Raw genomic sequence first — 12,277 nt, forward strand, 5'->3', positions numbered from 1 at the left:
TGTGTGTGTGTGTGTGTGTGTGTGTGTGTGTGTGTGTGTGTGTGTGTGTGTGTGTGTGTGTGTGTGTGTGTGTGTGTGTGTGTGTGTGTGTGTGTGTGTGTGTGTGTGTGTGTGTGTGTGTGTGTGTGTGTGTGTGTGTGTGTGTGTGTGTGTGTGTGTGTGTGTGTGTGTGTGTGTGTGTGTGTGTGTGTGTGTGTGTGTGTGTGTGTGTGTGTGTGTGTGTGTGTGTGTGTGTGTGTGTGTGTGTCATATATAATAACAAGGATTCCACAAAGCATAAATACAATACAAATCTAAAAGTCGCCCGATCTGATTAAGCATAGAAGAGTAGGATATGATACAAGTAAAGGTGTATGGCAAGTAAGAACAGGTATCAAGTAAAGGCATTTAATAAGTAAAATCATGTAACAACTAAAGGCATGTAGCAAGTAAAGGCATATAGTAAGTAAAGCCATGTAACAGGTTGAGGCATTTATTAAGTAAATCACGTAACAAATAAGGGCATGTAACATGTAAAGGCATGAATTAGGTAAGCAAATGTAGCAATAGTAAATCAAGTAAGAGCGTAGATGTAACAGTAACAAACAAGGTAGGAATATAGTTATGATAGTAACAGACCAAATAGGAAACATAAAGGTAAGCTACATAAGGAACATAGGCGTGAAAGAAATATACTAAACATAAGATATAGATTGGAACCAAGGTAGAGTGCATGTATTTATCTAACAAACGAGTAATCGGAACAAAAATCCAACTCCCATTCTTTTCACATGGAAACAACCAATGGGCCAATCTTATTTCAAACCGCACGGAAATAATACTCACCGTGCCAACATCATATCAACCACACGGAAATACCCATCGTGACAAACATTGCTCTAAGGCCCCAATCATCATATCTTATTACAGATAAAGAAGCTCAAGTAACATGCAAATAACAGGTATAGATGTGTGCTCATAATGCTACGATCAAGTTAAGTATGTAAACAATATCAAATACAACGCATCAAATACCTTAAAATGCCATATGTTCTAACATGAGTTCTAACAAGGATAATTAAACTCATTAGTCATAGAATTAAAGGAAGCATAAGTCAAAGGATCACCAATTTCAACAAGTCACAAAGAAATATATAACCCCCTTCCCTTCCATCCCGTCCCTTCCCCTCCCATCCCCCTCCCCCTCCCCCGAGCATGGAAACCCTGGCACATGCATATATGCTTGTCACCTCGCATATGCATCACCCCTGCATGTAGTAAACAATATCTTTATTTGAAAAAATTTTATCAACAAAGCTAGGCAAGACACATACCTCATTCCGGAATAAATTCCACAATCCAATACCGTATTCCTTAGAAATATTCCTCGGAACTATCAAAATCTAGTCACATATCATCTAAGGAAGTCAAACAATTGCAAAAGAAACATCCCCAATCAATAAAGGTTCAATCTTAGTCAAAATTCATAAGTCAACAAAAAGTAAATCCGAGCCCACGTGATCGAAATTTGAAATTAAGATCAAATTTCGATTACCCATTCACCCCTGAGTCCAAATATATGTTTTGTTTCGAGATCCGACTTTAATTTTGGGTCTAAATCTCAATTTTATAAAATCTCTAATTTCTACCCGAAATTCCAATTTTTACTCTATGAAATTTTGGATTTGATAGTGAAAAGTTATGAAAAGGTAATGGAAATTGAATTAAAAGAAGTTAAAGTTACTAACTTATGAAGTTGTGAAGAAATTGCTCTCTAAAAATCGCTTCTATGGAGTCTAGGTCTCAAAAATGGTGTAAAATGAGCTACGTTCCGAAATCCCCATATTTTAACAGTTGCAGGTATCATGTTCGCAATTGCAATGTCCGCAAATACGAATCACTGATCGCAAATACGTTTACTACCTGAGCTCCTCTGATGTCGCAAATGCGACACAATGATCGCACATGCGAACAGGGGGACCATCGCAAATGGGGAATTGTCTTCGCAAAAGCGAAGCTATCCTCTATTCTCCAGAGTCGCAAATGCGACCAGCCCATCGTAATTACGAAGGCCACCCCTATCGCAAAAGCGGACATAGCTTCACAAATGCGAAGCTACCCATCCCCCTCCAGCATCGCAAAGGCAAGCATGATCGAGGCTCGCATTTGCGAGCAGTACCTCACAAATGCGAGATTTGTAGTTCAACAACACCAGCAATACAATAGTCATATCAAATCAGTCTGCAACCTATCTGAAACTCATCTGAGCCCCTCGAGCTCCAATCCAAGCATTCATACAAGTATAATAACATCATACAAACTCGCTCGCAAACTCAAATAATCAAAATAACATCTGAAATAAAGAATCGATCATCAAAACTCAAATTTCCAACTTTCTTCATAAAGCGCCGAAACGGCGTCGGGTCACCCAGGACCGCAACCAAATATGCGTACAAATCAATAATCATCATACGAACCTACCTGAATCGTCGTCAACTCTAGCCATTTTCAAAGTCAAATCACCTTTTCTTTAAAAATTCACATTAAAATTTTTCGAAAATCGACACGGACCACACATGCAAGCCATAAATCGTCAAATAGAGCTATGAAAGTCTCGAAACACAAAAAGGGAGCTAGTACTCAAAACGACCGGTCAAATCGTTACGATTTTGCATAAAATAATACATAAATTCTAGCATAATTTATGTGTATTAGTAATGCAGAAAAGAAAAACATGAACTACCCATTGAATTAACAATGCTATGTTTTCTATGGAAGAATAAAGGAGTAAGTATTGTATTAAGCAATGCTAGATTCTGTTGGGGATTATTTCTTCCTAGTTCGTAAGCGAACGATAGTAAACAGGAAAGAGGGGGAAGAAAATGAACCAAATAAATACCAATTGTGTCAATAAATTGGTAGGGAAACTGTTAATTCCAAATGAGCAATAATGTCATTCTTTAATCCACCAGATTAATATCAGAATACAATAAACAGAAAAATACAAATATCTTTCTCCAATGATGCCACGGAAACCACTTTTCTTGGGTGGACATCAAGAAGACTTTCTTAAATAAGAGAAGGTTCAATGCCTTCCTCAGGTATTCAGCCCCGTTGTTTTGCAAATGGGGCATATATTCTTGTGTTTGAGCCATTGTTTAATGCAGTCTCTATGAAAATCATGGCCACACTCCAGTGTACCAAGATCCTCTCCATCATTATATTCTTCCTGCAAATTATAGGAAATCCATAAGAACACCTTAATAAGAAAACTCCAAGAATGTGTATGAACCATATTTTATTAGATCTGTGGCATGTCGCAATTGTAGAATATTTCAAATTAAGTACCTGACATATACAGCATGGCTCTGCATCGATGGGTTCTTCTGATTTAACACAAATATAGCTGCGTTGCTTCAAATGGCTCAAAATAGCTTCTTCGCCCAGTCCAGTGCACACATTCCCAATGCGCTCTTCAAGTGCCAGTAACTCCTGCAAACACAGCACCTGGAGAAGTTAGCATAACGTTTGCATAGAGTATAATGCAATTCTATTTAGCCCACTAACCTCATATGACATGTTATCAACATCAACCCGCATATCCCTATGGCGATCATGAATATCCGCCATCCCAAAGAAGACTGACTGATCAAGGATCATAACATCCTGGAATACAAGGATATTAAATTCCAGATGTGATTTTTTTGATAAGCTAATCTATCATCTGCACATATAGGACTGAGAAGAAAGCTCCTTCACTCTCTTCATCAATGAAAATGACTCTAATTTCATTACAAATGAAATGGAAAATAAGTTAACGAGCAAAATGATGCCCTGACTGTGATCTTTATCTCCAGGGTGAATAATAGGGATCCGAAGAATGAATTTTGATCTAAACAAAAAAAAGTAATAGTTTTACTTATTTCCTCTCCTGAGCAAAACTTGATGATATATTGCTGTTTGCTCCCTTCACAGTAACACAGCACTTGTTTATGCAGGCTCTAGGCATGTAAGTAAAGAGCATAGCATAATACAGGTTGGTAGTTCTGCACGTGCTTTCTAGTTTACAAAATAGTATTTATATATCTGACTTTCAAAAACACATTTTGAAACGTAGAAATAGAAGTTTGAAGTAAATGACTGTTAGCAACAAATCCTTCAAATTAGCCTGTCTTACACATCATGTTGGTTCATTATTACTTCATATTCCTCCAGACAAGGAAAAACAAACCGCGTAAGACTCAGCTGAAAAAGAATAAAGATGGAAAAAAAATATAAAGTCAAAAACATCAGAGGAAGCCTTAGCTTTTCAGCACAAAGTACAGTCTAGCCATGGCAACCAAAACCAAGGTTCTTGGCTTTGTAGCAACATCTGTTGTGCCTCCGACCATGTAGGTGATAGAGAAGCTTGTAATCCAATAGAACAGAAAATCTGTAACCTTATAAAGCCATCATCCTACTCAAGAATCTAACCTCAAGTTGTAAGCCTTCTCCCCTGCGCATAAGATCCAATACATTGCGAATCTGTTCAACAAAAGTGATTAATGGCAAGTAATTGATAATAAATGGACGGTTTACAATGCAAACTACATACATAAAAAAGAATTAAAGCTTTCTCATTCTAGTCTTTTACAAAAACCTCCAATTAAGCTGGAAACTAGGTGAGGCTAACACTATTAACTATAAGCTAAATGCACCATTGCTCCTTGTAACAATAATTGCATGAGAGAAAGATAATCTACGAAACAAACCCCAAACCAAAAGAGCAGACCTTTTCCACATCAAAGCTTGGAAACTGCATCCAAGAATAAAAAAGTAAAATGGACTCCTAACTCCTTAGTAAGATAATGCACTTGTGAGAGGTTGTACATTACACTAACACTAAGAGCCCACTAAATTACATCTAGCGTAGACACTAGCAAAAGCACTTCAGAAATTTTATCATCAAAGAGGTTTAACCGGTTTGTGGTGACGAAACGTCAAGAGGAACACAGTTGGATATTTCAGGATATAACTATAGAATACATTTGCATCCACAACTACAAGAGTAACATACCTTATCCGTGCAAAACCTGAGAGGGACATAAGTAAGAAAGCTCAATCTGCTATATTTGGGGTCACAAATTTAGGTTCATTGAGATGTTATTGTAGTGACCCTTGGATTTGATTGCGATGCATGCCCTACGATTCCTATTGGTCAGCAAATTATTGATTGATACGTAAATAAGGTCTATTATAAGCAGATTAGGGTCTAAGTTCACTTTGACTTCATATAACAAATGTGAAAGAATATTTGACCACATAAGCTGGAGAACATACCTCAGAGACTAGCCTGCTTCTTCCTTCACTGGCAGCAGCCAAAGTCCTCCAAGAATGAGAAACTCCTATACCACCATCAAGATGTCTCTCCGACAATGCTGTGGACCTTGACCTTGATTGACGATGTCCATGATTGCCAGAAAGCTCCAACACCCGAGAGGCAGCACTCAGACATAGCGAAGGACTATTACCACTACGACCTCCAGGTTCAGCATCTGCTGAAGACAACAAAGACCTTCGGACATATTCAGACAGTCTCCGGGAATATTGTGGAGGATTTCTGTGTTGAACCCGAGAAGGAGAAGACAAGTGGGAGCGTGAACTCGAGCTACTTCGAGATGTGGATGCAACATTTCCAACAATGGAAATATTCCCACCACCAGCTAAACTCCAGTTGGCAGGATTTTGGTTCAGATTTCTTGCATCAGTAACAGGTATAAACATTGGATGATGTGAAATGTTCCTTGACAAACTTCTTGAGTGGGGTTCTTGATATGGTGCAGAGTCTCTCTCTCCAGATGCATAAAAGCTTGATGAACTGCTAGTTCTTGAGTTAGGTGCTAAATCCCACCTAGCCTGTGAACTTCGATGCAGAGAAGGAACATGGACCACCGAGGCCTGGCTTTGAGGATTTACATTATCAGCTGCAGACATCGACATCAAGTTCAAAGAATTATTATGGAAGACCCTCGATGAGTGCCAGTCAGATGACACATTAACATTTCCAGCATCACCCACAGCAGGAAACAGGTTACTAGGAATGGTATCTTGTTGATGTGAGCTATTAACCCTCAGCCTGAAAGTATTACGGGAACTTTCGGCAATTCCAGAAGCAGGTAAACGAAGTGGACTTTCTGAAATGGTTCCTCCCATTGAAAGCCCAAGTCTTGGGTTAAGCTGCTCTGACAAATTAATGCTTCCGCTCCCTTCTGTTGGAGCACAGATACTTGCACCTGTGCCCATACTATGTGGAGAAGGTAGAGAATGCCATAAGCTGTTTTCGGCATGTGGAATATAATTTCTACTTCCACTTGCTGAAGATTGGCCCAGATGTCCTTCAAGTGCTTTTCTCTTGCAAGATAAGCGACGACCATCCAACGAAGAGCCTGGCCTGCCATCATTTTCATCTATCAAGAATCCATTAGTACCAAAAGGCCCAGCAAAAGTATGACATGTAGTAGCAGATGACATCCACTCTTTTCCTGGTAAATCAGACTTGTATGCTGGAGTACATTCCATTATTTGACAGTCATCTTCACTGTCATCATTACCATGGTGCCCCTCAAACCCTGAATTTGTGTTCATATCATGAGGAAGGGTAGTTGGACTAGAACCTTGAGAGAATATACTGCTGTTAGCCATCTGAACACTGTTCAAATTTACTTCTACATTACTCAATGAAAGAATGTTGGGCGACCCATATTGATGTTCGTCAGAGAAGTGAGAAGGTTCAGGACATGCATTCATTGTAGATGACCAACCATGATCTGTTTTTCGTTCACTCTGACCAGCATGATTTGTGGAGCTCGGTTCTCCGAAACCCCACCCCATTATGTTCTGTCTCTCATGGCTCACAGGATTAAGAAAAGAAATATTATTCTGATTAGGTGATACCACATAATCTGGTACACGACTATTCCAACACATCTGCTGATCTATACCATCACCCGATGTTGAAGTAGAACCAAAATCTAAAGTTTCTGAAAATGAACCGATGGAACTTCGTTTCCCTTGCATTAGGGCTATGTTATACTCTATTCACAATCCACAAGTGAGTCTAAGAAGGAACTGCAGAGTGCAGAGACTCGCACCTAGTCCTTCAGTAACCTGGAAAGTAGAAAACTAAACCTTGTAAAAAGTCAATGTTATATTGCCTTGAAAGCAACTGATTGAGTGCAACTCATGAAAATTTGCACTACAATGAGTGAAATGGTTTCTGTTAGATTAAAGCAGTAGGAAAACTTTAAGCAACAACAACTATGTAAAAGTATTCTCATACCACAACTACATTGCATACCAAAGAACCAGATAAAACCTATCAAACACCCTAGTCTTCAAATAGAAGTAAAGGTAAATTGGAGCACAGCAAACCAGAAAACAACATCCCACTAGAAATATAGAAACCCCATCCCCTAAAACAACCCCAGGAGAAATAAACAAGAGAAGATATCAAAGAACAAAACATCCGGGCCAAGCCGAATATAAACATTGACAAGAAAAGAAGCAAGATTTACTTGAAACTACAAAAAAAAGGCATACATCTGCAATCTGATTACATGTATGTAGACATCAAGAACCAAAGAATGAAGATAAAAATTTCTTAATTTCCAAATATCCCATATAATTGGTCAAATAAAAATCAATGTCTTTCCAACCATCTAAACATAAGAGCTAAAAAGAGTTGCTTTTTCTTCAAAAAGACAAGCTTTTAACTCATTCCATCTCTAAAACAGCTCTATAAAGAACCATCAAAGAACGAAAAGATACTTAATTTCGAAAAAGAGAAGATGGGTGGAAGCAGGTATGCACCAAGTCAAAAATCAGCCCAAAAAAAGGAGCTTTTTAACACAGAAAAAGTGAAAATTCTAAAAAAAAAAAAAACTTTGAAAAAGGGGAGAAAAAAGTAACAGAGAAATAAATTTATAAATTTACCTTTGAAAGAGAAACAAGTGAAGCAACAGATCTACAGTGACACCGCCTACAAAATGGGCAAAAAAGCATTAGATATGATTTTCCAAATATGAGCAAAATGATTTCACCTCTCTGTTTCTATATATGACCAAGATTGCTTCTTTCCCTCTAATACAAAAGAACCAAAGATACATACAAGAGTCACCGAGTTTAACAGAAGACCGCGAAAGGGAGGGCGTGTGGGTGGATGGGGAGTTGAAGGATGAGATGACAATGAAATGGTGGGTGGAAACAAAAAAGCAAAAAATACATACTACTACAGAGAATATGAGGGAAGAGGTGGTGGCCTATTATACAGAAAGAAAATAACCCCACAATGCAACAAAAAGGTGATTTATGACTAAATAACTACACATATACCAAAAATACAAATACATTAAATAGGATATCCTATATCAGAGCAGTTTCCAAAGATAGATGTGGAAAGGAATTATTAGTAAATGTTAGGAAAGTGAGGAAAAGGAAAAGAAATCAATTTAACTCGCTTATGTTGTCCTATATCAGAGCAGTTTCCAAAGATAGATGTGGAAAGGAATTACTAGTAAATGCTAGGAAAGTGAAGAAAAGGAAAAGAAATCAATTTAACTCGCTTATGTTGTCTTTATGTAAAGTAAGTATGGTGGATTCCCAAGTACTGCTATGAATAACGGAAAAAGAATTATTATAATTATAATGGATTCTTTGAATGTGATTTGAGATAAATTAGGCCTAAATAAAACGAACATTTAGAATTAACTTGAGATTAAGGCATTATTAATTGAAAGAACAAATATAGGAAATATAATGAATAAAGTGTAATAAAAGAGAGGTTGATTTATAGCCAGTTTGGCCAAGTTTTTTTCTTGACCGAAAGCGTTTTTTTTTTTTTGTCAAATATGCTTTTTTTCAAAGTTAAGGTGTTTGGTCAAGTTTTTTGAAGAAAAAAAAGTACGTTTGAGTAGAAGCAGAAAAATGTAGCTTCACCCCAGAAGCACTTTTTAAAAGTTTGGCTAAATACTAATTTTTACTCAAAAGTATTTTTCAAATTAATTAGTCAGACACAAACTGATTTTTACCAAAAATACTTTTTTAAAAGCACTTTTAAAAAAAGCACTTCTTAAAATAAGCAGATTTTAGAAGCTTGGTCAAACAGGCTATTAGCCGATAAGATGTACTCCCTCCGTTGTAACTTATATAACCTTTTTTTTTAGTCCGTTTCGAAAAGAATGATCACTACAAACAATTTACCTTTATGCAATGATATATGGTCACACAAAATATATATGCCTCATTTTACACCACAAGATCAACAATATTCTCGTTTTTCTTTAACCACGTGTCAAATCAAATAGGTTCATATAAAATTGAAACGGATAGAGTAGTATCTATTAATTAGGAGTCTAAGTGGAGTTAAATAATAAAAAGAGTTTAAATTTTGTAAAATTATTTATGCAATTAAATTACTTATAAGATAATTATATGTAAATTTCAATGATAGCACTAATTGTTAACTTGAAAAAATGATAATTTACTATCACATGTTTAACTACACTAAGAGCATCAAAATATAATTATATTGTCAATATATATAACTTAAATTTAAATTTGTTTTACTATCACGTTAAATTCACTTTATATGGTAATCTTTATGGCAAATCAGATATGATCATCTGAAAAATAGAATAGTAACATGTTATAATTGATTGAATTGAATTAATAGCATAAAATCCCTTATATATACAATGAATATGATTTAAATCCATCAAAGCGCTATTGATAACCTAAGGAGGACGGGGGGAAATTGAATAGAGAAAGATATGCATGCTTTCTCTGCTGCCTCTATTGCCTGCCAGCTATGCTGCTTAACAAATGGCTTCTTATCTTTGTCTTTTGGTTAGCTTTCTCCCTCTTATAATCACTTTGTTTGATGAGATGTTACTTGGCGCACATAAGAAGAAGAAATAGCAGTACTTTTTCTTTTTTTTCTTTTGAGAAAATACATTTACTTTTGGTAAAATACCTTAAAAACTCCTGAACTTGGCACATATTATTGATTACATCCTTAAATTATCAGTGATCTTAATTACCTTCTTATACTTAGTTATTCGATTGTTGTTACCCCCTTGGACGATCTCATCCTAAGAAAGTGGCATGCACTCGCCTGCCACGTGGATTTTTCTGTCCATGTGGTATTTTCTGAAAAATAAAATATATTTTATATCTTTTTAAGTGTGTTACTTTTTTAGATAATCTTTTTCTAATAATATTTATAATAAAACTTGGTTAGAACTACATTATTTAGGCTAATATTTTTTTATTTGGCTAAAAATAATAAAGTTTTAGTTATTGTTTTTGAATTTGACCTAAAAATAAAGATTTATACAGTTGAATTAAATAGTCAAGTCATCTAAAAATATATAAAAATACATAGTTTGATTTTTATTATTTTGACTATAATTTTTTATATAGCTCTAAATTATGGAGCTCTAAAAATATTTATTTTTTTTACATATATAACCGAAAAAAGAAAAAATACACGGTTGAAATAAATAGTCATTGCATCAAAAGAAGAAATAAAAAGAGTATATAATTGCAAGTTCATTATTTTGGCTATACCTTTTTATTTGGTAAACAATAATGGAGTTGTAGCCATTTTTTCTTACTGATTTGACTCGAAAATAAAAATACACAATTAAAATAAATAGATATTATATCTAAAGAAAATAAATAACAGAAAATACACAATCAGCACTCCATTATTTTTGCTAAAAAAATTTTATTTGGCTAAAATGATGTCCAACCAAACTTTTACAAATTTGGCCCCAAAAAAAATATTCAGTTGGAACAAATAGACATTATATCTATAGAAGAAATTAAAAAGAATAACAGTTAGAGTAAAGTCCACATTACATGTCAAGATGAAGCAAGAAGAAATATATAGTTGTAACAAATAAATCATTATATATGACTACATGCAATTAAAAGTTAAAAACTAACCTACTTGTAAGCTGATTTTTAAATATTTTTTCACTCTCACGCGCTTAAAAGAGAGTGCACCCACACTTTTTGCCACATCAGCATCTAGGGAGGTAATGGCTCTCAAAATGCCAAGTCCAGGGAGGTAATTAAGACCACGAATAATTTAAGGGTGTAACTAACAATCCGTGTCAAGTTTAGAAAAGTTTTTAGATATTCCACCTTTACTTTTTTTATGTTATCATGAGAAGTTTTATGGTGTGCCTCACTTAACTGACATTAGTTGTGTGAGGTCTCTTTTTATCTCACAAATTTATAAGGAATTTTTTTGTTCCTATACAGTATTTGAAACCTTATTACCAAAAATATCCCAGTTTTGGTATTTACCCGACATAAACACGATTTAGCTACAAAAATAATACTATACATTTGTTTAAACTAGACTCCTTTCTGCGGTAAACTTCCTTATTTAGATGCAGGATTTTGGGATAGCTTATATTTCAGTTAGAGATTTTACTGAAGCAATCATCGCACCATAATCAACGCAACATATCTGTAGAATCCTTCTATTACGCAGATTTTCTCTGGTTATCATCGCACCATAATCAAGGCAGCATATCTGTATAATCCTTCTATTATGCATATGTCCTCTGGTTTTCCATAAACAAGTCAACAAACTCAAAAAAAGCTTCTGAAGAAAATAATTGCAAATAATTAGCTACAATTGAATTAAATTTCGCGACATAATGTCAAAATTGGCGATTATGCTTCAGCTCAATGGTCGGTGGGATAGCGTTGGGAGATACAAAGATTTTGATGTTGGCGGAATTATAGTCAATAAAGATTCAAATTATAGTCAATTGAATTCCGCAATTGCAGAGCATCTAATGATCGATACCTCCACAAAAATCATCGAAATCAAATACACTGTCAACGAACGTTGTCCTCCAATGAAAATTCGGAACGATATGGGAGTTCGAGTATATATTGAGATGAAAAAGGAAAATAAAAATTTAGGAATGTATCCGTTGTGTATAACAATATGTGATTTCGATTTGGAATGTAGTATGTCGAATGCGAGCATAATTGCAGGTTTGCTCTATTTTTTCAGTGCTGATGTTTTTTAATTTCAAGTGTTCTATAATTTTACTACAAATTATCTACAACCATACTACATAACAAATGTAGTTCAACTGTTATGTCTCTAAATACAATTGAAGTGTACCTGTTACACAGTACTTAAGATTTGAAAAAATAAAAATGTGATCACAGAACAAAGTATCTACAAGTATTCTATCAAATAGTAAACACCTGAATATACAGAGGCCTGAAT

The 12,277-nt window shown here is 35.3% G+C and overlaps 1 protein-coding gene across 4 annotated transcripts; it reads right to left on the reverse strand.

Moving 5' to 3' along the window:
* Positions 1 to 2,862: 2,862 nt before the first annotated feature.
* Positions 2,863 to 8,349, reverse strand: LOC107797011 (putative E3 ubiquitin-protein ligase RHG1A). Of its 4 annotated transcripts, XM_016619844.2 has the most exons (7): positions 8,126 to 8,312; positions 7,951 to 7,996; positions 5,299 to 7,125; positions 4,453 to 4,503; positions 3,547 to 3,645; positions 3,328 to 3,471; positions 2,863 to 3,208 (listed from the first exon to the last, which is right to left on the reverse strand). In XM_016619844.2, exons 3-7 carry the CDS (start codon positions 7,033 to 7,035, stop codon positions 3,077 to 3,079), a joined length of 2,163 nt encoding a protein of 720 aa, XP_016475330.2. In that variant the 5' UTR covers positions 7,036 to 7,125; positions 7,951 to 7,996; positions 8,126 to 8,312; the 3' UTR covers positions 2,863 to 3,076. The 4 variants fall into 4 exon arrangements, 3 of the variants coding, with proteins under 3 accessions (XP_016475330.2, XP_075077790.1, XP_075077791.1); XR_012694869.1 differs by lacking the exon at positions 2,863 to 3,208 and having other exon boundaries at positions 3,431 to 3,471; positions 4,453 to 4,474; positions 8,126 to 8,304; XM_075221689.1 differs by lacking the exons at positions 2,863 to 3,208; positions 3,328 to 3,471; positions 3,547 to 3,645 and having other exon boundaries at positions 4,309 to 4,474; positions 7,951 to 8,349.
* Positions 8,350 to 12,277: the final 3,928 nt, after the last annotated feature.

Source organism: Nicotiana tabacum, chromosome 9, assembly GCF_000715075.1.
Source record: "Nicotiana tabacum cultivar K326 chromosome 9, ASM71507v2, whole genome shotgun sequence".
Lineage (NCBI taxonomy): Eukaryota > Viridiplantae > Streptophyta > Magnoliopsida > Solanales > Solanaceae > Nicotiana > Nicotiana tabacum.

Bases quoted from the DNA above. Each gene is read 5' to 3' on its own strand.
- LOC107797011 (XM_016619844.2), bottom strand. From the start codon at position 7,035: ATGCAAGGGAAACGAAGTTCCATCGGTTCATTTTCAGAAACTTTAGAT. The intron at 3,646-4,452 runs GTTAGATTCTTG...CTTGTATTCCAG, and splicing joins GAGAAGGCTTACAACTTGAG to GATGTTATGATCCTTGATCA. The intron at 3,209-3,327 runs GTACTTAATTTG...TATAATTTGCAG, and splicing joins AGCCATGCTGTATATGTCAG to GAAGAATATAATGATGGAGA.